This window comes from Gopherus evgoodei, chromosome 2, assembly GCF_007399415.2.
Source record: "Gopherus evgoodei ecotype Sinaloan lineage chromosome 2, rGopEvg1_v1.p, whole genome shotgun sequence".
Taxonomy (NCBI): Eukaryota; Metazoa; Chordata; order Testudines; family Testudinidae; genus Gopherus; species Gopherus evgoodei.
In genome coordinates, this window is record NC_044323.1 from 210,622,419 (window position 1) to 210,648,245 (window position 25,827).

Genomic DNA, 25,827 nt, shown 5'->3' on the forward strand with positions numbered 1-25,827 from the left:
ATGGATAAATACCATGAAAGAGGAGTATTGGTGTAGTCAGTTTGTCAGATCTAAGACAGGAGTTGCTTGTAAAGTACAGTGAAGCCTTTGCCAGGTGTCAGCAGGTCTATGAGCAGTACCAAACATGCTCAAGCACAGTCCTCCTCCCCTGTCTACTGCCTGTTCTCTTTTGGTGCTGCTACCGCCACTGGTTAAAAAACCAAAACACTGTCTCTTGCAGGGCATAGGAAAGGATGTGCACTATCAATAGAAACAATTACATTTGCTATATACTGTCAAATGCACAGTAAATTAAAAAATGGTGGAAAAAACTCTTTCATCTCAGTTATTAGTAATCTTATAGGTTTATTGTAACATTAGTCAATACACAGTTTTCAGATGGCAGATTTTCAAGTTGGCAGTGTCCCTTTAAGCCCTGGGACTTGATGGCTCATCTATAAATCCATTCCAGGTCATTTTTCAGACAGGTGGCACTGTATCTTAATCCCATTAAATGTTTCTAGGAGGAACACAAGTGATGTGAACACCTCCTACTAGTTACAGAGAGATCAAAATTAAATTTGTTTTCTGGATTGTGTCGTGCCATAGTTGCATAAATGGATAACAAAGAACGTAAAAACAAATCCATTACTTTATTTGCAAATAATTTGATTAACCTCTTAATTTTTTTATATAATGATGCACGTACTAAAAAACTAAAAGAAAGCTATATACATTTGTAAAAGAGTTTATGAATCATAACAGCAATTCAGCTAACAAGGAAATCTATGATGGGTGATGCCTACATTGAAGGACGGATACCTCTAGAGCTCTGCAAATCCAAAATTGTTATCTTCTTCATCCTTTTTGAGAATTACATTGCATCAGCCTTCTTTTTATAGTTGTCTAGGATCTCTCTTAAGTTTGCCAGTAAATTTTCTGACATGAATTCTTCAAAGTCTCTATCAACCTTTACATTCTGTTCACCCAGGTATTTCTAAAAGAGAGTTATAGCAAACTAGTTAAACTATTGCTTTCTATAATAATGTTGAACAATGGCTCCTTAGAATATCAGTGTTGGAAGGGACCTCAGGAGGCCATCTAGTCCAACCCCCTGCTCAAAGCAGGACCAATCCCCAGATAGATTTTTGCCCCAAATCCCTAAATGGCCCCCTGGGTTTAGTTGGCCAGTGCTCAAACCACTGAACTATCCCTCAGTATTTGGGATTTGCAGCTGCATGTGTTTTGAGTAATCTCAATTTATAGATGTGAAATATTTTAAGTCATCCTATTCTTAGGGAGACACAGAAGAGGGAGGGAGGAAGATTAAAACTGACAAGGAAGGACTATAAAGTATCAGTTGCCATTCCTGACTTTTAACTGAACAAAGAATTAAACCCATCAACTTTATTATCAGAAGCTCCAAGCTCTTTTTAGCAGGACTATAGATGGTATGATGGGTATTTTATTCAAAGGAGCAAACTCTTTATATAAATGCACAGTTATCCTTCTGAAAGTCCCATGTCCAGAAGGATTTCATTGTAGACAGCAACAAGTTTGACTTACCTCTACTGATACTACATGAGTAGCAATCACTTCCAAGAGACGGTTCAAATTATCACCTACTTTCCTACTCTCTTCTGTTGTCATCTGCATAACAACCTGGTATCTAAAGAATATAAAAAAACCTTTTCTTAATTATACAAGTTGACACAGTGGAAACAATCATTTTACTCTGGCTCAGATTAATACAACTCTTCATGGGATAATTTATTTGAATCAGATCAGACTTGTTTTCTTAAACTTAATTTTGAAAATCAAGCATCATTTTTATTCTGATCAGTAAAAAGTAAAGGATCACAAGGAAAATAAGAGCAACTGAGAAAACTCTATCAGGATCAAAATACAGCTTTCCTGGATTCTTCTAGATGAATTACTGTACTCAGGTGTCTTTACTGAACTTTGATGGATTTCCACTTTCACTATAACCAAATACATGATATGAAGGTACACTGGAAGACAACTGAACACAACTATTGGGCAGACTGGTTAAAAATCCTGGCAAAGCACATTTACTGTGGAGGGAAAATATTTTATAGCTGTAAGCTTGCAGAAGGAAGGTAATGATATTGAGCCTGATGAAAAATAGGTACTTACTCACTTGATGAAATATAAAAATAATATCATATAATGCTAGATATGTTAACACAACATAGAATGACCTGTGCAATATCTCAAAAACCAGTCCCTAGCTGTTGTTGGACTTACTGCCGCTGAACATCATGCAACTCGTTCATAGCTTCACTGAGGCCTTCATTGATTCCACTCTCAAGTAAGTGTTTATGCTTCTCCAATAATTCCAGCTCAGTTGCAAATTTTTTCTCTTCCTCTTCTGCTTCCTGTAATGGTCACAACATAAATTAGTAGTTCTATTTTTTATTTTTAAGAGATAAATTGTTCTCTCTCAATTTACTATTAATATTCACATTAGAATTAGTAAATCAATACACTTGTAACACTATGCTACAGCTTATTTGGAAACCAAATGAGAAAGAATTCAAGGGGGTCCCTTTGCACTGCCCTGGAGTACAACTCACACTCTGCTCTTCAAGGCTTGGGTTGCTCCAGCCTTCCCTTCCAAAGTCTACCCCCCCGCAAGTTATTTGAAGGACTAAGGCAGTAATAGTCACCTTTCTCACAGTGGGAGTACGCCTGGATCCTGACTACTCTTGTAAATTTTTGTGATTTTACAATAATATCCCTTTTAAAATATATATATATATATATATATAAAAGTTTCTCTTCTCTTTCCCCTATTCCTCTGTGAAAGGCTCAAACAAAACAGACGAAAGAGTGAAGTTGGCAATACACATAGTGCTATCAAATGCACACAACCAACAAAAAGAATTCCCCGTCTCCTAAGCTTTCAGTTCTAGTAAACGTAAATGTTACTCATAATAGCAGATAAGTCATACTTCTGCTAAAAAATGGTTGATAGTCTTTCTAATGTTTGTATAGTGTTTTGAAAGTATTATTACCAATATCACAGCTGCTAGATATTTTGTTGACTTACTCTAATCGCACAGTATCAATAGCTGAGTTTAGGTGTGTTGTGAGGCAAGAGTGTGATGATCAACTGCCTTCAACTCCTAATTAGTGCGTCAGCAGCCAAGTAATGCAGACCCTTTTTGTGGTTTACAGCTCTATTACCTCTTTTAAACCTACACCTTTAACATTAACACTAGCTTATTTTGAAGTAGCATTTTTTTTCTGTGCATCATTGTTTCTCGGAAACAAAGAACAAACATAAGGGAAGAGGTTGCTATGCAAGGTGACAGCTGCCAGAGCAGCAATGGGAATGTTAAGGGGACCACTCAGTCAACAGGAGGGTTCTTTTTCGTTACCAAACATGTTCTACTGAATGTTAGATCAAGACTTTCTCCAGCACTGAATTCTCAATTATGTATGAGTTTATTTATGGCTGTGACAGCACCAATAAGATTCAAATGTTCAGTCAGAACACAACTTTAGATTTTCACTATCCAAATCCTTCATTTAATTTGTCTCCCTTTATAAATAGTGCCTACCTTAAGCTTCTGGTGGTAAAGGTCATCCAGCTTTTGGGCCTCTTCCTTAAGCATTTTAACCCTGCTTTTCTTTTCTAATACCATTGTGTTCACCTGAAAGTACACAGTTGGTAAAAAAAGTCCAACAGTAGTCCTGCAAAAATTCCAACCTGCAATTTTGAGTACTTTCCACCTTCACAGAAAATATATACATAGAAGCCACATCCTCCCATGACTCTTATTTTAACTCCCAAAAATGAATACTTAGATCAACTACTATTATGGACCAGTGTAAGGAATAATTGTTAGTGAAACAAACGATGTACACAGAGATAATTATACCCTTTGCCATCAGTATTACCTCTGATTAAGTGAGGATGGAGGTTGGGGGAAGAGGTGAAAAAAAAAAAACTAACTTTCAATACACCACATTGCTAAATAAAAGCTTACTTGTTTCAGTTTCAAGGGGCTTGTGTTGGAAATGGTGGAGTTCTTGCTAATATGTTCTCCTATCAGATTTAGGAGATGCTGGAATTTAGTCTTCTAATTCACATCTTTAAGATTTAAAATACCTAAGTACACTGTGTTTGTATTTCAATCTCTAAATGTTCCAAGTTGTAGAAACAAAGTGTTGTGATACCAATTCTTCCTCTTCAGTATTCTCCAACTACAATTTCCAAATCAGTGATGTTCCCTTTCGTGTCAAACAAGTGAATTTATCCTTTTCTTTTTCTAGAATTCACTTCATTCCCTGACTGAAGACAGATTTGTGGGTTGCTCTGATGATGACATCAAATCAGAACCACGGTCAATTGCAGGAGGCAGACAACTTAAATGTTGTAGTGTAGCTTCCTGTTTGCTGAAACAACTGCCTAATTGACTCTTTTATCCAGTTACTGGCCCATCCTCATATCCAGTAAGGAAGGCTGATGGGACTGAAGAGTTTTTACAGTTATCAAGGTCTCATTTTTGTTGGAGAATCATGTTAAGCGTGCATATAAACATTCTAGACAGAAGTGTTTATATATGTTTCAGATTTAGTGAATACTAAATTTCCCAATTAGTTTTTATAAGCATTGTGTGAGGATTATAGTATTTGGGACTCTGAGCACAGGTACAAGCTTGATACTTATGTACTTTCCCCTCTCAGCGTAGAAGATGAACAACTTTCATGTGTTTAAAAAGAGAAAATATAAGAAAGGTTAGTTCTCGTCATGCTTTCACTGAGCCACTAGAGCCATCTTCACTGACTGGAAGGAGTTGGAACTCTTCTGCCGCAAAGCAGAGAGGAGAATAAATTTGCTGAGTACACGGATTATCCAAGTGAAGTCCAAGAACATTAAGGACCTTTAATTATGCAGGTCACTGTTTAAATGGATGATCTTTAAATTGAGTTTTTCAATGGGCACAATTTAAGACAACTACAAAAACAGGTCTTAATTCCTGAACAAGAGGATTTTGTAATAGGTGTCCTATTAAAAGTGTTTGTTAAAGTGGCAGCAAACTTAGCAGTATGTTATTTCATCAGAAATTTCAAGAACAATTCTTCTATCTGATGCGGTACCAGCTTTGAATGCTCCTTTGTTGGCTCCTCCTCCAGACATGTCTGCACTTTTTAAAATGCTGCTCCTGTTAGTTAATACATGTACACCTACTATTCTTCCCACAATTCTGTTCACCCATGTCAAGTATCCCATAACACTTTGCAAAGCTGAGTTCAGCTTTGGCGTTAGAAAATACGAAGCCCATCAAAGGCAAGATACATTTGTTCTAGGTCCCAGTAGAAGCACCTTCACATGCAACTGGCTTGGAATATAGTATCCAAAACAAAGATAAGGACAAGTTAAGGAACTGGTGGGTTGGATCTCACCTGATGTATAAAGTACTTTTTAACTGGTAAACAGCCATTATATAAATGTAAGTGGTCTTGGGGGTGTATCTTTGAAGCATACCTATTGTGTGATAATCATGCTGAGAGAAAAAAATAAAGTTGTTCTCAGAGGAGGTGTATGCATGTCTTCCTTTTGTATTGTAGCACACAGTTTTGTCTAGACAAATTGGCTGAGCTTGGTTATTTGGTCTCTTGAGCATTTTTAATATCCAACTGCAAATATAGTCAAAATCAATTGGCTATAATATTAATCAACAACCCCTACACATGGAACATCTTTCCCAAACTAATCCATCTTCAGACACCTGCTAGGTCCAATTCTACTCTGAAACCTACAAGATATCAGCCAATTAGTGATGGCTAGGTTGGGCAGCAGTCTGAGAAAGCTCATTTTACTTATTTGTTCATCTAAAAAAAAAAAAAAAGAGCTTTCCAATATTTGGAGCCCTCAAACTTATGTAACTGCATCTTATTTTTGTTACCCTTGACCACCTAACTTCCTCTTCTGTTTCTTTTGTGTCTTTGAGGCAGGGACCATATGTACCTTTGTTTTGTACTGTCCCTAGTACAATGGGGGATGTTGGCTGACCCTGACAAACGCCTTTGGGCACAACCAGAATAAAAAAACTAAATAATAAAATGTTTTTATAATGTGTAAGTCGTCAAGTGTTGGTAATAGATGATCTAGCAAAGCTTAATATTGAGACACCATAAGCATGTGTAGCTCACCTGTTCCAATGTATCCTCTAAACCCATTTTCTTGTGGGTAGCTTTTCTAATTTCTTCTTCGGTTCTATTTATGAGCTCCATAAGGGGAGCCTGTAATGTACATACAAAAGAAATAGCCATTTTAAAAGGGGTGTGTATTGAAATAAGGAAATTGTCCCAGAAACCTCCAGAATTACAATAATTTAGAAATGAACAAAGCCATTATTGCTCAGAGAAAAGCCCCACCACAACTTAAAACCTCAAAGGATGGGAACCTGGAATCTCTTCAACAAGACTCAAGCTTTCAACCAAGCCACTTTATAAGCAAAAAAGATGACTTCGAGGTGGTGTATGTGACAAAAAAAAAACCCTGAAAGTGACGTCTGTCCCCCCCCAATGACTTACCATTCCCATCACCCTATATATTTTGTTATTTAGAATATTTCCTTTTGCCATTCCTGTCAGTACGTCTCAAAGGACTGTACTGATGTTACATAAAGTGTAATTTAAAATTTCTTTAAAAAGTTGCTTATAAATGAAGTACTAACTCTGTTCCTAAGAGTGAATCAGCAATAAAATTACCAGTCTTTTAAACATAATGGTGTCCACTTACATTAATATGAGTTCTGTATTTGACTAGACAGTTTGGTCCTGCTTCAGGATTAAACTTAATCTCAAAGTCATGGCCTTTGGAATTCTCTGCACTTATTGGGATTAGTTTCAGCTTTCGAGCCAGCTTGTGATACTCTGCCAGTTGTGTTTCAATCTGTTGGGGGGTGGGATGGGGGAATAGGAGGGTGGAAAGCCAAAAATTAACAGATATTCTAAGCATGCATCCAACTCTAATGCCTTGCAGCAAGCTCATTGTTCTTGCTGAGTAAAAGACTGCCCAGTTGCTCCATAAAGTGCACACACTTCTTGGAAATGCAAGAGTTCCAGGTAATTGTCAACTTATCAGTTAGCGTTTTTGGTTTAACCACTGTGAGTCTTGTAGATAGGCTCTCAGAAATTTCATAACGTATACAGGTGAGATTGAACAGTTTCCTTATTTGACTTATTGTATTTTCTTCTCATGAAGTATAACTACTCTTGAGTTTTAATTTGGGTACTGACTCTCAAAGCTAGGAGATGGATACTTATGACTAGTTTGTAAGGCTCCAAAAAAAGGCAAACATCTCTCATAACTGCAATGCTTCTAGCGTAGGGAGCAAGAGTTATAAACATTGGTGTAGGGAGCAAGAGTTATGAACACGACACATACACAATTGAATGGCCTAACACGTTATTTTAATGATTTCATACCTAGAGAGTTTCAAAATTGGCCTGTTTCCTGATCCCTAGGTGTTACTTAGCAATAGTGCAACATCTATTTTATTTTTATTTTGCATTAGCTTTGTATTTTACAGCTATAAGCAAGCGATATGTAAAGTTATACAGTGTTTGAGCAGAATTTTTTTTTTTGGTGTGCTTTGTCCAACAAGTAGCAACTTTAAAAAACTGCCATTTTAATTAGCATACTAAGGGCCAAACTCATCCTTTCAGCAGGGCTGAATTCAGTGGAATTGAAGGATGAGTTTGGTCCTAAGAGCTCAGAGAAATATTAATGCAAATTAAAGTGCTAAAATGTCATAAATTACATTAGGGATATTTAATTCCAGGAAAGTGATTTAGACAGCCAACAACTTTGAAAACGCCTTCTGTGATTCAGCATCAGTGGTGCATACCTGCTATACAATCGACGATGCACAAATCATTGTGCATCCCAAAGACATTTCCACTCCACTTGAAAAGAGATGTGGGCAAGAAAGAAGTGTTTGTTCATGATAAGAATAAATACAGACCTTTTAAACAGATTAAAAAGACAGACACATTAAACAGACACATTACTGCTACTGTTGAATTTAGGAAACTAATTGGCAACAGTGTCTTAAATTTCAGTTTTTGACTAATCTTGAAGTAAGTTTTAAGGATGCAAACTGACAATCGCCTCTCACAGATAGTACTGATTTCACATACCGCCTCTTTCCCTCTAGCATATTTCATCTCTTCATTCCATAATTGGTGCTCTTCTGCCTCCAGTTCTTTGGTCAGCTTGTTGATTGTTTGCTGTAGTTCATCCCTTTCATGATTTATTCTCTCAATGTCTGCAACTGAGTACTTCTGGTTATCAAAGATGTGCTGGAGGCGTGCATTCTCCTGCTTCATCGCTTCAACTTCCATTTCTGAATTTACAAAATGTTTTTTTAGATCTATTAGAAACTCAGACTAGTTAATGGCAGCCTCATGTAAGCATTATAACTACTCCATATTAGTTCATACTTTGCTTTCTTAAAAGTTTCCTAATTTAATACGTGACATATATTTCTGAGCCTTGGAGCTAACATGTCTAATGTGACTCAAATCAGCTATATTTTAACTTTTAGCAAAAGAAAAGGTGATTGTTTCAGAAGTTTTGGCAATTTCTAGTTAAAACAAGTTAGAATCAGATGTTTTGCCAATTAAATATTAATGTGGAAAGGAAATCAATAAGTACACACTAAAATTAATAATAGACTCTTACATTTAGATAGATTATTTTTGTATAAAAAGAATCCCAAAATGCTTTACAAACAAGATAGGGATGCTTTCACTCAGTTTTGGAGTAAACCTAGTTCTAGATCAGTGTTTTCAAGCTTTCTGTACTGGCGTCTCCTTTCCCACAACGAGCCTCTGAGTGCAGCCCCACTTATAAATTAAAAACATGGAATAACTTCATGACCACCAGTTTGAGAACCTGTGTTTTAGATGTTAAAATATATAAATAAAAAATTAGGATCAACTAATAGGTTCTTAATTATCAGCCTATACATTTTAAAAAGTGATCTATACATTGGTCTAGGAAGTAATCACTCGCTTGGCATTTCCTCACCCCATTCTTCTCAGAGCCTACAGAGTGGCTACAAATCTAATGAAAATCTGTTTTGTTAGGAATCTATATAGGAAAGTTTCTCTGTAGGATCATGATATGCACAATAAATATTTCACACACTTACAGCTGAACCAAGTTGTTTTTAGCATGGTCAATCATTTGTGAACAGTGCTTCTTCCTCACCTGCTGTTTCAAGTTGCCCATTAATTCCTTTCACTTTTTGGTCAAGGATGGCTGCATGAGACTCCAGATTAGCCATGTAAGCCTGATATTTCTGAACATCTGCTTGCAAAGAAGATTTCAGTTTTTTCAATGACACTAAACGATCCTTTTGTGGGGAGAAGGGGGAAAAAAAAACACCAACCTTTCACTTAGAGAATTTGTAGAAATAAAATCATTTTTACTTTCTACACAGAACTGTGCTGTGATTACAGGCAGCTTTGTTAGGCTGATGATGTTTTTCTTTATACTCTCTCCCTCTTTTTAGTGGCTAAAGCCTTAGGCATTCCCAACAGCTTTATTAATCTCAAACATTTCAATCCAAAAGCCTCTGACACTTTGTTTGCATCACAATACTACTTAGAAGCGTGTATCAAGGATAAAGGCCCAGTTGTGCTAGGCACTGGACAACCAGCAATAAGCTAGTTCCACCTCAGAGAACTTGCAATTTAGGGTTATGACAAGACACAACAGATGGTGGAAACAGCGGAGAGGGGACAACAGTAAAACAAGCACATTTTGCACAGGAAAAGTAGTCTCAGTTTGCCAGTTACCTAGCTACTGAGACAATTTATATTTCAGTAAATATATATTTAAAATACTTGAACTGACTTTTCAAATACATAATGCTTTCTTACAAAACAAACATTTTGATAAGTTGCTGCCACTTTGTCCTGTACTCTCCCACCCCCCAGATATTAAGTCCTTGGAGAGAAATCTTGTTGGATAAACAGTGCTTAGAATTACATTGGCTAAACTGTGAACATTGCAAAGTCTTCCATTATTTGAAAGTATCTACACAATACCCAACTGTGACTCAAGCCTTCCCAATAAAATTATATTGCATTGATATAGAGCACAAATGATATCCAGGGTCAGCGTGAGTCGCTTGGAACATCTGAAAGAATATTTACATTTTATTCTAGCATGAAAGAGCCACATCAGTTTGCCTGTCTTACTGCTGTGGTATCAATGCCTTGCTATGGAAATATTATTTCCAAGAAATGTGCGAGAGGACCCAGAACATCAATATAAATCATGTTAAAAAACAGCTCCCCTTCACTTATATGGGCATATGTACTAACCGGCTCACTTTCCCTTTCTTTCTCTAGTCTTGCAATCTCTTCATGCAGCCTTTTGTTTTCTGCTGCTAGAGCCTCCACCTGGAATTCATCTACATTAAACAAATCCTCTGAAAGGAAACAAAGAAGTTAGACTGCTGTCCTAAAACATCAACATCCATACTGCATAATGCCATGGCAGTTGCTTTTATTATAGCACACCAGACACCCATTTTTTCAATAGACACACTTTTCAAAAGGTTATAGTTTTCATTTAATTCTCAGTGTTCACCTCATGAACCAAATCCCTCACAACATCTCAAGTGTAGCCCCATTTGTGATTGTGCAATATATTACTTATGTAAAAACTGTGATAAGGGCAGGTGGGGAATGGTCACTTTCTCACTCTGCTCCTCTAACAATGATGCTCTTCTTTTCCTCCCATGTGCCTCCCAACAATCTGAGTTGTCTCTTCCCTTGCACCCTGCACATGCTGGACAGCTGCCTGGTTCTCTTTCCTTTTGAATTTTCCTCTCTCACTGATAACTCATGTCTCCTCTCCTACTAATGGCTCCATTAGCAGGCAACTCCAGTCCTATTGGTGCCTCTAGTCTGAGAGTGGCTCCTACGTAAGCAACAGCCACTGAGGGACTGAGTGAAGCGCTCTCCTTGTTTTCAGCTGTTTTGACAGGCTCTGTGTTGGATGCCTGTAGAAGCAGGTGAAAACAAGGAGCTGCACCATACAACTTGCCAACACTTTTCAGACCATCAGCAAGTACTTCACAGGTCAGTTTGAGAAGCTCTGCAATACAGTGTGGAACCACACAGGCCCCGAAAAGAGACTGCAGAAGTGGAACGTTCTTACTCATCTGATCTGCCCTGTATGTAGTCAGTCACATCTGCACCTTTTAGTGAGAAAAGGAAATTTGGATTGCCTTTTATTTGTCAGCCCTGCTGTGCCAGAGGTAAGAATGAGCAGCAAATGCTATTTCATCTTTGCATCAACAGCATTGCATAATGCATTCCAATAAGTTACACCCATAGAATACCACTGATAACACAGGATTGCACGGGTATCGCTGAGGGCATAGGGTGACCAACCTGCATTACTGCAGATGATACATAAGATGAAGACAACCTCACTTGACTGCATGGTTGGCAGTTTGGAGGGGGGTGGAAAAATCCATCCTTTTATTTCATATCAAATTTGCAAGCAAGAGAGAAACATGGAATCAATCTTTTAGTTACAACTAGGCACTTTACAGAGAAGAATTTCACTTTTAATTGAAACAATTTATGGCCAAATATAGACTAATCCCTCCAGCCACAAAAAGAAAAAACTTACTTAGCTTTAACTGTACTTCTGCATCAAACTCCTCAAAAGTGTCTCCACCCTTCATGAAGTGCTCATAGCACTTTACAGTGTAGTCCATAAAAAGCTGAAAATACAATTTAAAAAACTTGCATAAAGGAAAGCCAAAAGCTTCTAAGCATCTGGATATCCAGTTCCACTCAGCAAGTGGAATTAAATTGAACATCTTAACAGATCTTTTTGGTTATCAGTTTATTTATTAAGCACTGTCCCATGTGCTCAACTCTTTACAATACAGACAGACAGGGTCCTGGGCAAGGGATTTACATTCTAAATTAAAAAACAGAATACAGTTCAGACTCACTATACACCAACTGATCAAATGACCATTAACTCTTAGAACTGTTTGTTTTATTCCTGTTAGGTTATTTTTAAATAGTTTGAATTAAGATAGCATAACTATATGGTGCATAGGAAAGAGACTATTCTAAGCATAAAAAAAAGAAGGTACACAGATGAGAATGCAGAAGAATACAAAGAGAACAGTGAGAGGCAATGGAGTGAAAACAAGAACAGGATGAAAAGAACATGATGTAAGCTGTAGCAGAGTTCAGAAATTTGAAGGCAAGATCCAAACACTTGACCTTCATATAGCAAATGAAAGGATTTAAATATGGGACATATATCAAGAGGCATGAGGGGAAATTTTTTTGAAGCAGCATTCTGCATGGCTTGGAGGAGAGCAAAGATGTACAGGAAAGTGTACAGAAATCAAGGCAGAATGGATGAGGATTCAATGGTACATAATGGGGAAGAGGAAAAATTAGAGGCAAAAGGGTGAGTTCAGTTTGAGCTGAAGAGGGAGAGGAGCAGGAGTAAAAGTCATCAACCAAGATGCTCAAGAAATACTGGAAAAAACAAGTGAGCATGGAGAGCAAAGTATGAAGAGAAAACCCATATAAGAGTGAATTAAAGACAGAAAGAATAGATTGGGTATTCAATTGAATTTAGATGCAAAGGAGAAGGGAGGAAGATGAAATGGTATTTGCAGCGGTAAGTCTATCAAAAAAGTCTATTTTTGGTGGTTTTGTATGTTTTAAAAATTAGATGTATGAGGGATGATCTGATATAGTCCTCTGACAGAGGATGTAGCCTATATTGTTGGGGAAGGTGTCCATATAATCCAGGAATCCCCAAGATTGTAATTTGTTAGCAATTTTGCACTGCAGTTCTCTCAAGAGCAACAGAAAGTGGTATTGTGTGTCTTTTGTTTTATGTTAATTCCAGCTCATATTTGTTCAGTTTACAGAGGTTCTTTTTAAAAAACAGTTTTTTGCTAGCCCTGCAACCTCACCCCAGGATCGAAAATTCATCCATGGTTCTTTCTTGCTTGTACATCACTGCTAATAACAATTCTATAGGTCCAATTTTGCCTTCTGTCAAACTATGCAACTCCACTGAAAAGTACTGCATAGCTTTAACTCAGGGCAGAACTTTTATTACTGATAACAGGAGGAAAGAATGAAACTTGGCTTTTAGATCTAGGGTTAGGTTGCAGGGCTAGCAGTTAGACAAAAGTTTTACCCAGTTTAAAAGTAAAAATGAAGATCTGAACTGGAAGCATCTGTGACTAAAGGACCTCTTGATGCCAACTGGCAGAGGGCCCGGGGTAAAGGGATCCTCTGGATTTACCAAAAAAATGTCATGTAAGGTCTCTAATGAAAGCCAGTCACACTGGTCATCATAATCATCAACAGATGTCCGTACAGGAAATAAGTGAGGTATTATGAATATATACTGAAAATTATGTTCTTTAGGCCTGGTAGTTAAAGGCAGAACACTCCAGGATAGAGTATCTGGAGACAACCTTCTCCAGACAGAAGATGGGAGACACTTATCTCCCTGGTGGACAATTCAGTATCCAGTATCTCACAATAGAAGTCTATTAGCATACTGATTCAAATGCTAATGAAGAACTTGGAGACTTTAGAAGAGAATTAACAAGAAGGGGTAAATGGGGATTAGGTTTGCCAATTTTGGTTGGATGTATTCCGGGAGGTTTCTTCACATGATAATCTTTAATTAAAGATTAATTTTTAATTCCTGAAGACTCCAGGACAACCCTGAAGGGTTGGTAACCCTAATGGGGATGGAGAGGTGTCAGGGGAAGAGGGGAATGGAGAAGCAGGGTGGATGGAGAACCCTGTTTTCAGGTGAAAAAATCAAAGGTTTGGTCTGGTATATTTGGGAGTGTAGAGACATACTTTGGCATCTTTTAATCTGTGAAGTCAAGCTGCCAGTGGGCTTGATTTTATGAAAGGGAGCTCTCGGCCATCCTGGCTGAAAATTCTTATAAGAACTTGTGGTAAGCTCTCCCATAGCAGAAAGAGACGGTCTTGTGAGTTAGGTTTAGGTCTAGAAAGCCTGTTATGATTTTGTTTTGTGTGTAACCATATTTCCAATATTCTTACTATCATTTGAATCTTTATTATCAAAGAACAAACTTATTCTTGTTTTTACTATACATATATCTGAGTGCTGTGGGTTAAGTGGGAAGGCAAATAATCCTGAATTAAAACTAATAAGATGGTGTACTATTCCCTTGGGAGCAGTGAATCTCAGAGTTCTGCGAGTGTTCAGTGGAACAGGGGCTTGACACTTCAGAGGGATGCTTGGAAGACTTGGGGGTTGGCATGTGCCTATTGATAACCTATGCAAAGAAACTGAAAGGCAGTGCTTGTGTTGCCAGAGAATGATGGAGTCAGGGAATTGATCTACATAAGGCACAGACAAGACTACTTCATGCTAAGGGCAGATGGTGGTGAAGCGTCACCCCCATAAGAAAGAAACCCTACCTTTTTTAAATGGAGTTACTGTTCAGGACAGTATTGCAATTTAATAAGAAAAGAACAAAGTTCCAAACAGAGGAAATCTTTTACACCATGCCAAGAGAGGAAAATGAAAAGCAGGATGACACCCCCACTCTTCTCTCCTCCCGAGGAGCAGAAGCAGTATGTGATAGAATCATAAAAATCAAAGGATTCCTATTTTATTTTAATAAACAGTTTCCATCCTGAAGTAGAACACTTGAGACTATTAATCTGGTGTTGACCCACATTCAGGGAAGTAGTTTTAGCTGTAATTTACCAGAGCTCAGACAAAAGGAGGATGAGTGCCTTTGCTAAGAAATTTATCTTATTTTAAAAAATAATTTAGGTTGAGGTAAACAGTCCAGCCAATAATCCTGCCAATACAATAAAGCTTATGCTTTATTACATAGTACAATCTGCAAACATTACATAGTACAATCTTACAATTAAAAAAAAAAAGACACTAGTACAAACTGTTACTTTATTAAGCTAATTTACATTGCAGTCATGATTTTGTGAAAATAGCATTAAAGGTGTAAAACTGACCAAGAAAACTGAAAGCCGAATTAAAGTAGCTTAAAATTTTAATGAGTTATACACATTGTCTTATGACAGTATACTTCAGAATCTAGGTCAGAGGTTCCCAAACTGTGGGGCGCACCCCCTTAGGGGAAGGGTGTGGAAAAACATTCAGAGAGAAGCAATGGGACCGGGGCCAGCCCCCACAGGGGGCAGAGAGGGAGCACCACCCTGTCCAGCTCCACTCCAGCTCTGCTCTGGCCCTGCCCCCAGCTAGGACCCCGGCTTCCAGCCCCATCTCAAGCCTCAGCCCTCGTCCGCAGCCCAGCTGCGCCTCTGCCCCCAGCCCTCACCCCTGCCCCCAGCCTCAGTCCTGTTCCTGGCCCCACACCTGCCTCCAGCTTCAGCCTTCTTTACCCTGTTGCTCCCCTGGAACCGCAGCCATGATGGCCCTGGCGGACAATGACTCTGAAAATTGTGGGGACCACTGTTCTAGATGAGTAGTTACTATAGTCACTGGTAAATTGTTATGGTACCTTATGATGTACAATTCCATCTTCCGTTTCTCCTTCCCAGGTCTGTCCTTCATCAAAGGGTGTGTTTTCCCTCATGGCAGAATACAACTAGAAGGGGAATTAATGGTATATGAAGTTAATAGTACTCCAGAGAATGCAGTCTGTGAAGACCTCTACCAGTTCCTGGATTAGAGTATCACATTCATTTTACGAAAAAGTCCATGGATGCAAAATTAGCATCACTGGACCAATATCTCCCTTTTTGATGGTAATTTCTGAATAGCAGCAGTGAAAATAAGTTTTGTTAGTTTAATTCTACTGTTATGTTGCCAAGCTGAGTCTCACAAGAGAGGAAGAAGAACTGTTTAGAGACTCTATATAACAAAATTGTATCATTTAACCTTCTGAATGTAAGCCAAATGTATCTTTGCAGCCATAAATACTGGAAGATTTAGGGTTGGCTTTTCAAGAGTGCTCAAGACACAGGCACACACATCCCATTGTGGGACAGGTGTCCTACATTTCTATTGAAAATTCTACCCTTACAGTTTAAATTTAATAAACTGAAGCAGATGGCCATGGTCACAAGGGGAGCAAAAGGGAAGCTCCTCAGAAGCAAGTGGATTTTTCAAGCCCTAACTTACATACCCTCTTTGAATTCAGTCCACATTTTTTAAAGTGTTCATATATTTAATTTTTACTTCCATGCAGCTACCTTGTTTTAGTGTACGTATTAATCAACATCACAAGTTAGCTTAACAAGAGGTGTAAATATAAAATTAAAATAAAGTCATATGATATACCATTATAAAAATAAGGCTAAAGTCTAGCTCTTAAGTTACATCATAACTAAAAATGTCATCTGACAATTTTTTTGCTTTCTTATTGTAGTGTTTAGGCTATTTCAAAAGTCACTCATTAAGATATCTAACATTCTAGCCTACAACAACACTCCATACATGAAATCAAAGTTATTCTGCTCAGTGAAGTCAGATAGTACCTTGACACAATCGATTAGCCAAACCAAAGCTGCTACAATCTGAGGCCAAGTGTGTGGAGCCCCCACTGTGTACATAGAGCTTTTTGACAATGCAAAGGGATACCTATAAGGAAAAAGAATCAGAGCATTTCTCAAATAAAAGTTTTATTCTGGTAAAAATACCCTGACTACACAAAATGGCCTTCTTACATACACCTTGAGGCTCACCTTACCAATAAAAAAAGGATGTGCTTCTATGAAGCAGCTACAGAAGAGCAAAGTAGATTCTACTTTATATCACGTATGAAAAAAATAAAAAATAATAAAATCAGCTAAGTTCCAATAGCAAAATATTTCAGCTGGTGATGACAGGAGTTTAATGTCTTCTTGGACTGAGGAGGTGGAGGTTTGTTGCGTAGACAAGGGTAGTGCTGAAGCCAGAAGGAATGTCCTCAAACTATTCCCACAATTTCCATTTGCTCACCATATTGCAAGACACATCCCTCCCATTTTCCTCTTTCTAGTCTGGTGCTGGGGGCAACTCTCGGTCGTGACTCTCCTTTGATGCTCTGCCTCCCCACCTGATATCTCCCCACTTGGAATGATTCTCCCCTTTCTCCTTCTTAGGCTATTTTGATGCAAGAGACATCCACAGTAGTGCTAGATGGAAGGAGAGGGAACTATTTAAATAGGTGCTAGGAAAAGAGGCAGAGAGGCCTGGAAGGTAGGGTGTGGGTGATGAGGTAAGGAAGGAAAAAAGAATTCCAACATGTGAAGTACACCTCTACCTCGATATAAAGCTGTTCTCAGGAGCCAAAATTTTTTACCATGTTATAGATGAAACTGCGTTATATCGAACTTGCTTTGATCCACCCAAGTGCGCAGCCCCGTCCCACAGAGCACTGCTTTACCGCGTTATATCCAAATTCATGTTATACTGGGTTGCATTATATCAAGGTAGAGGTGTACTGACCGATCTTCTCCTGCACTGGGGGATGTGGTAATGGTGGAGGCAGGTCTGAAGCCCACCCACTCCTAACCAACTGGACAAGAGAAACAGAGGAAGACCACCCAAGTCCCCACTAAATGAAATTCTCACTTCTGGGGCTCTCTAAATGCCAGACTGGCTTGCAAAAGTGGTTGTGAACTAAAGATCATGTGATATTAGGCAGAAATAGCATAGTTTTCAGATCCTAGGTTGAATTTACACTGCTGGGAGCTAACTAAAACAACATCTGTAATCTGACAAAATTTGACATGCAAGTTACTGAGGAAGTTCATAAATATATAACACCTGGATGTTGCACTGCTAACTACAGACATAGTTTGGAAATCTTCTGAAATTCAATGTTTGGAAAAGTGCACATTTTGTTCTGATTTTGGATGCCAGCTACACAAAATTAGTTTAGATTTATAGGGCAATGAGCTAAAAACGTTTTGCTGCTAAAGTGTGCTAAATGTAAATGTTCTTTAAACACCCAGATTCAGTTTTTTACAAAAAATAATTATTTAAATCCATCCTCCAGCTCTGGAGACAAGTTTCTCAAACAGTCTTAATTCCAAGAATCATTACCATGTTTTGACTGTTACCCAGGATTGTATTTTGGTTACCTGGTTTCTAGTAAAACAGTTAGTTTCTCAGTATCACAAAGTAAGGCCACTGGAAAGGACCCTTCTTTTCAAAATTTCTACTAGATAATACAAACCAAAGACCTCACATATTTGACATGGTGAGTATGCTTGACTCAAAGGTATCAATATGAGATGATGGCAATCATCAGCCTCTCTATCAGCACAAGGCACCTCACAGGATGAGTTAAATGCAATTCACACTGCCCCATAAACTTGGAAATTTGGAGACTACCAACATTTAAGATTTTTTAAAAATGTTGGACCTACTACTATTTCTAAGTAACACCAAAGATTACTATGACTATAGCTAATTGTCCAGCTTGAGTGAAATGCACCCTCAAAAACCCTCTACATCCAACAAGCCACCTCCTAAACAAAACAAACAGGACCAATAACAATGCTGGGGAAGGAGTTTGTACTACACAATTTTAAGTTTTACCATGCACTTTTACAATAAGAAATCAATAAAAATGAATTCCTGATGCATACCCAAGCTCTTTAAAAATTCTGGGGATTTCCTCTTCAAACTTAGAATCAGGAAGCTCATAAGGGCACAGGAAGCCATAGATAAAAGTGAAGATCTTTAAGAAGTCCTTAACGGATGGAGATTGGAGTGATTTCATGGAGACATTATGGGCATAGCCATTCTCTACAAGAAACTGAGAAAAGATACATGCATATTACTAGTGTGTGTAGGTAGGGTCTAGACAAAAGCTAGGTTTGAGGGAAAGGAAAAAGGTAGATTTAACCTTTATGATTTAAACCAAACATTTAAAGAAAATAGCAAAATACCTCACAGAGCTGTCGAATACACTGTTGGATGAATGCCTTGTCATGAAGTGGCCTGGGATCCTTGATCTTTTCTGTACCAAACACACCATACTGACTGTTACGTGAACCCCCTGGACCACTAGTTCTATGGAAAAAAAAAAAAAAAGTTTAGATACCTGTAGACTATAACTGTAGTGTTCTTAAGCTTATTTACTTTTCTTCACTTAATCACTTTTATTAAGAATAATTACTCTGCTTTGTCATTTGTATTCCGGAACAGGGTATCCACACAGGAAGTTATTCTGAAATAGTTATTGCAGAATAAGTTATTTTGCATTATCTATGCTAATCAATGTCTCCATGTAGACAAAGCCTTAGTTTTAATACTAGCTGAATAACAATAGTTAATTGGACTAATAGCCAAAATAAACTGATATAAACCATATCCTTAGATTTCAAAAATAAATTCTCATCTTCCTTACCTTCATCCTATCACTGAAGTTTTTGGTGGTCCCCATCTTCTAGCTTATTATCCCCAACTCTGGTCTAACTGAGAAAAAAATGCATGTGGGAGCAGAGCAGTACAGCCCACTAAAGACTTGTCCCATTGCCTCTCCCCTTACTGTGGCTTCTGAGGGGAAGTCAGTGATCTGCACAGGAACATGAGCTCTGTACTGCTCAACCCTTGTGAGGCGAGAGATAGAGTTATGAAGCTCCTCCTACACCAAAGTGCCCAAATCCCTCCTTCCCCAATAGAAATCTTTCTAGGGAAAACAAAACTGCAGAGATCTTTAAAAAATTGTTCAATTACTTTTTACATTTACCATATAGAGCCCTATCACCAATACCTTTTACCAAAGAAGCTGATTTTTCTTTCTGAGGTACCAGATGCAGGTTTACTCATACTCAGCTTCCCAAAGTTTGTTCGGTCTTGCCTTAATCAAAAAAAAAAAAAAAAAGTTTGTGTAAGTTACTGATATTACAATAATTTCACCTTTATGCTCACTTAAGAAAACTACAGCACATATTCCTAACAGAAGGCAAGTTAGACTAGGGTGGATAGATTTGTCACCAATTTTAATTGCGTTTTGCATTAGTACTTTTTAATTACTGTCCTAAAGAAAGGCTGACTTTCATTTATTGGTAACCGTTAAAACATACTGATTTACAGCTAAATATAACCTTTACAATAAATATGCTGCTGCTTTTTGTTACCAGGAAGATACAAAATGCCTACATACATTTAAGCAAGCAATTATATAGCTTAAGGTACGTTTATTCAGATTTTTAAATTTGACATATTAATTAGATTAACTTTATATTTGCAATATAGTCAAGGTCTACTTGGGTGGAAATTCAAATTCAGTTTAAAATGCACAAAACCGATACTCTCTTTTTATTAAATAAAACCACTTTAAATATGCAGGGTACACAAGAAAAAAACATTTATCAAAAAATGTGAACATGATTTGCATTTAAAACTGACTTATTAAAAAAGGAAGTATTATCTGTAGTTAAAGAATTGAACTGATTGTTTCTGGTCACTGTGTCCTGCAAGATTTTAAAACTAACAGATATCCTCTCAGACCAAGTTTTTATTTTTAGATTGGGAAAGGAAAACAAGCTTTCTGGGTTCAGTGCCCAACTGGTTTCTTAATGCTGAACTAGTTGAATAAACTGAAATGAAAAAAACATTCTGCTGTGCACCTGCAGAAAAGGCAACTGCTTCTTCAACAAGCACTGGTTCCGGGTACTTACACAGTGACAAAGCACTGAACTGGTGGAACAGTCTTTAAAAATTGGCTACAAACACAGATTGCTTAAAATTATTTTTTGCATTTAATTTAAATGATCATAATAGATTATACTAAATTAAGGCCTTAGCACAGGTTGACAATTTTAAATTGGTTTATTTTTTAAAAATAAACCTATATTTAAATTTAAAAAAAAATCAGATTTTATTTTATTTTTTTAAAAGCACCAATTTTTATCCACCCTGAGCTAGACTAAGCATTCTAGAATTAAAAGTTACTTGGTGCTGCTGACCAATTAAATATATTCTTTGGAGACTGTCAATTGTATAAAAACAATGTTGCCAGGGTGTTCTGTACTTGATAATGCAACAAAAAAAAAGTTAAAATATGAAATTTTAGTCACATGGAAGCCAGGAAAATAAAATAATAAAATTTTATTCTCCCAAAGAATTGACCATATTTGCATGCAAACATAAATTATGGCATTAAAGCTAATACCATTACACAAATTGTTGTTTATGGATCTGACCCTGCAGTGACTTAGACGTGCTTAACCCAGTGGGATTAACAATTACCTTTGTGAAAATCCACTCTAAATTACTTGATCAGTGACACTTACGCCTGAGGTGTATGAAGACCCATCTTGTTGGTATCCTGCACTCTCAGAGGCATCATGGATTGCCTACTACTGCTACCAGTGGTACTCGAGCTGCGCCGCATTGTGAATAAACTACAAGGTAAATTATGTTGGTATTACAGGAAAGTCACAATGTCAAGGAACATCATTCTTCTTGTAACACACAGCCATTATGTGCAGGGACTGGATTGAACTAGGCTTGGTTGGTATGTTGGACCAGCATATCTGATGGCCCTAGCATTCCTGAAGAAATTGAAGTTTTGTTTAAGAAAAAAATAGTTAGTCATTATAGCTGCAAAGTAAATTTCCCAAATGTATACTGCCTGAGCCTGCAGATAGACTCTGAAACAAGAGCTTTATCAAAGGGATGACCTGTCTCATTCACCTTATTGATGTGCTAACTCTGAAGACCAATGATAACTGCATTAAACATTTAAAGGAACAATTTCACCACTCCTGTATGCAGTGTTAGTTCCAGGATATTAGAGAGACAAGGTGGGTGAGGATTAGACCAACTTCTGCTAGTGAAAAAGAAGTTTTTGAACTACATAGAGCTCTTCTTCAGGTCAGGGAAAAGTAATCTGAGGCCTTGGCTACACTGGCGCTTTACAGCACAGCAACTTTCTTGCTCAGGGTGTGTGAAAAAAGACCCCCTGAGCGCAGCAAGTTACAGCGCTGCAAAGCTAATCCCCACAAGGAGGTGGAGTACCTGCAGCGCTGGGAGACCTCTCTCCCAGCGCTGGCGCCGCGACCACACTCGCACTTCAAAGCGCTGCTGCAGGAGTGCTCCCGCGGCAGCGCTGTAAGGCTGCAAGTGCAGCCACACCCTAAGTGTCATAGTGAATATAAAGAGGAATAGATTCTTTAGCATGAGAAGTTAACACATGTTGCAAGAGACCATTTAAAATGAAGTGGACTGTTAATTCTTCTGCAGCCATAAGTCAAAAGAGGGTTACTGGGTTACAGAATATTGTAATGAAACATAAAACCAGTGTCTAATGAATCTATGATTTTTTTGGTATCTAGCAGAGTTATGAATTTAAGCTCCCAAGTTCATCTTTTCAAGGTGTTTTACAGGTTTCCTCTCAGGATGAGGACTGAGAGGTCAGATATGGATTGACTGCTTTGTGAAGTGTTCACCTATGGATGACAGGGTATTTTTGTATTCTTTTTTTCTGTGAGAGTTCATTTGAGAGTGTAGTGATTGCCTGGCTTCACCCACATTGTTGTTGTTGGGGGATTTGATGCACTGGATGAAGTACAGCACATATTGTGATAGGCGTCTGTAGGATATATGGATCTTGAAAGATGAGTTACGGGTGAGAACGGTGATTGATCACTGTAGTAGTGGAGGTATGTCTGCAAGTTTTTCATTTGTTATTCTGGCAGGGTCTGGGGTTGCTTTGACTTTGTGTGTCCTAGTCTGTAGGGAGGTTGCTTCTCATGAGCATGGCAAGGTTGTGGGAGTTGTTTGAATACCAAAAAAGGGAGTTCCAGAAAGAAATCATTCAGGATGAGGTCCCCATCAAGTATGGGTTATAGCTGTTTGATGATATTTTGTACAGGTTCCAGTGTGGGATGCTAGGTGACAACTAGGCATGTGTGGTCAGTGGGGTTATTATTTCTGTATTGAGCAGGCTCTCAGGGAATCTAGGTGGCCCATTCCATGATGTGATCTACTTCTCTGGTGCAGTGTCTTTGTTTGGTGAAGGAGGTTTTAAATGTGTTAAGATGCATATCCCAGTTTTTTTCCCTCTAAACATATTCTTGCTTGGGTGTAGATAAAAGATTTTTTGGCATGTCTGGGGTAGCTACTGGATCTGTGAAGTTAAATATGGTGATCCATGGATTTCTTATATATAGTTATCTGTAGGGTTCCATTGATGGAGCTAATCATGATGTCCAGGAAGTTGATGCTGATGGGCAAGTGTTGTAGAGAGAGTTTGATATATGGGAGGTGGCTGTTGAAGTTGTGGTGGAAATCTATGAGGGAACTGAGGTTGTTTGTCTAATGATGAAAACATCACTGATGCATCTCAGGTATACCATTGATTTCATGGTGCATTTTTCCAGAAATTCTTCCTAGAGGTGGCCCATGAAAAGGGTGACATATTGGGGAGCTGTTGTCTGTTCCCATGGTTTGGGCAAAGTGTGTGTTGTTGAATGTAACGTTGCTATGGAGAATGAAATGGGTGAGTTTTGTGATGGGATGGATGTGTGTTGCCCCCTGTCTTTTAGATATTTGAGGCAGGCAGCGATGCCATCATGGTGAGGGTTGTTGGTGTATAGGGAAGGGGCATCCATGGTGGTAAATATAGTGTTCTAAAGGAAGCTGTTAAAGTTGCAAAGTTTCTGGACAAAGTCCATTGAATCTTGGAGGAAACTTGCCCTTTGTATGGTTTGAAGACAAGTTCTATAAGTCCTTATATTTGTTCAGTAGGAATACCACACTCATATATGATGCATCTGCCTGGGTTTCCTGCTTGTGTATCTTGGGAAGAATGCACGAGTTCCCTGGGATGGGAAAGGCACCAGCCTTTCAACAACTCAGGCCATGTCTACATCTAAAATTTTGCAGCGCTGGTTGTTACAGCTGTATTAGTACAGCTGTATAGGGCCAGCGCTGCAGAGTGGCCACACTTACAGCAACCAGCGCTGCAAGTGGTGTTAGATGTGGCCACACTGCAGCGCTGTTGGGCGGCTTCAAGGGGGGTTCGGGGAACGCGAGAGCAAACCGGGAAAGGAGACCAGCTTCGCCGCGGTTTGCTCTCGCGTTCCCCGAACCACTCTGCAAACCGCAGGGAAGGAGACCTGCTTGTTCGGGGAACGAGAGAGCAAACCGGGAAAGGAGACCAGCTTCGCCGCGGTTTGCTCTCGCGTTCCCCGAACCACTCTGCAAACCGCAGGGAAGGAGACCTGCTTGCTCGGGGAACGCGAGAGCAAACCGGGAAAGGAGACCAGCTTCGCCGCGGTTTGCTCTCGCGTTCCCCGAACCACTCTGCAAACCGCAGGGAAGGAGACCTGCTTGTTCGGGGAACGCGAGAGCAAACCGGGAAAGGAGACCAGCTTCGCCGCGGTTTGCTCTCGCGTTCCCGGAACCACCCAGCAAACCTCAGGGAAGGAGACCTGCTTGCTCGGGGTTCGGGGAACGCGAGAGCAAGCTGGGGAAGGAGACCAGTTTGATTACCAGAGGCTTCCTCAGGTATGCTGGGATACCTGCTTATTCCACGGAGGTCAAGAAAAGCGCTGGTAAGTGTCTATACTTGATTACCAGCGCTGGATCACCAGCGCTGGATCCTCTACACCCGAGACAAAACGGGAGTACGGCCAGCGCTGCAAACAGGGAGTTGCAGCGCTGGTGGTGCCCTGCAGATGTGTACACCTCCTAAGTTGCAGCGCTGTAACTCCCTCACCAGCGCTGCAACTTTCTGATGTAGACAAGCCCTCAGGCACTCTCCTCAGGACTCAGGTAATCCTATCCTTACCTTAGACGTTAACATTAGGTGCACCCCAATCTTCAAACCCCCCTCAAAGAGCATTCCCTTGCAATATCCAGACCCCATCATTAGATATTTCCAGAAATTACCACGTCTGCTATCGCTAAAGAGACAATGTACCCATCAGCCTGTTGGCTCAGAGGAGGACATGCACTCCATTTTAATATATTGCACTGAGATTAACCCTTTCCCCTGTGCGATCTTTTTGCTGCAGCAGGTGCGCTTCGCACAGATAGAGCTGCAAAATCCAGGCCAAACCAGGCATGTGTACATGGAGTGTGTGCGTGTGTATGGGGGGAGAGGTGGGAGGACTATAGTGGTGGCTTGGGACTGGCTAGTTGCCAGTAGGACCTGCCCATGCCCCAGCCCCCCCTAGCAGGCAGGTAGGGCGAGGGCTCTGTGAGACACTCCCCCCCCCTTCTCTTACAGGCAGATGGGTCCTGAGTAGGGTTGCCTCCTGTGACTGAAGCTATTCTAGGAGGCCCCCACCCCCTTATGCCGCAATGTCATTTCCTTAAAATCTCCTATGAAATCTCCTGGGCTGCTTGCAGTAGTCACTGGGAGTTCGAGGCCAATGGGCGGGGGGGGGAGGGGTGGCAGCCCCTGGGGACTCTGCCCAGGCCCGCCGGGGAGCGGAAGCTACTAGCAACTGCGCCTGTAGGCCGGAGAGCAAAGCGGGAGGGGGCTCGAGCGGGAGGCTCCTGCTCTGGCGCCAGCCAGACCGCCCGGTGCCCCAGCAACCCCCAGAGGATCCCTCCCTCCCGTCCTCTCCTGCCACAGCCGCGCCGGAACCAACCACCCCTCACTCACTCACTGTCGCTGTTACAGCCGCCGCAACTTTTTCTTCTTCCCGTCCCAATTTCAAATCCACCCGCCACCTGCGTCACTCCGCGTCCTACCCAATGCGGGCAGCCGAGCGTCTTACGTCAGGCGAGCTGAGAGACTCTGCCACAGGCTTGGAGCATCGTCGAACGGTGGTGACTTCACTTCCGTTCTCCTCCGGACGGTA

The 25,827-nt window shown here is 39.6% G+C and overlaps 2 protein-coding genes across 7 annotated transcripts in view; one reads left to right on the plus strand and one right to left on the minus strand.

Annotated features, from left to right (window-relative positions):
* Positions 1-326: 326 nt before the first annotated feature.
* Positions 327-25,825, minus strand: NDC80 (NDC80 kinetochore complex component). 6 transcript variants are annotated; one of them, XM_030552854.1, is made up of 17 exons: positions 25,744-25,825; positions 21,304-21,414; positions 19,779-19,865; positions 18,952-19,075; positions 18,649-18,818; positions 16,549-16,651; positions 15,570-15,656; positions 11,678-11,771; positions 10,357-10,463; positions 9,236-9,380; positions 8,161-8,366; positions 6,758-6,910; positions 6,166-6,255; positions 3,567-3,659; positions 2,248-2,378; positions 1,546-1,648; positions 327-976 (listed from the first exon to the last, which is right to left on the minus strand). In XM_030552854.1, exons 2-17 carry the CDS (start codon positions 21,402-21,404, stop codon positions 854-856), a joined length of 1,917 nt encoding a protein of 638 aa, XP_030408714.1. In that variant the 5' UTR covers positions 21,405-21,414; positions 25,744-25,825; the 3' UTR covers positions 327-853. The 6 variants fall into 6 exon arrangements, with proteins under 6 accessions (XP_030408714.1, XP_030408715.1, XP_030408712.1 ...); XM_030552855.1 differs by having other exon boundaries at positions 25,718-25,779; XM_030552852.1 differs by lacking the exon at positions 25,744-25,825 and adding an exon at positions 25,633-25,715.
* METTL4 (methyltransferase like 4) overlaps positions 25,737-25,827 on the plus strand; it is a 31,770-nt gene continuing 31,679 nt past the window's right edge. The window contains exon 1 of the mRNA XM_030552861.1: positions 25,737-25,824. The gene's annotated coding sequence lies outside the window, so the exon portion shown is untranslated. The remainder of the gene's footprint in view (positions 25,825-25,827) is intronic.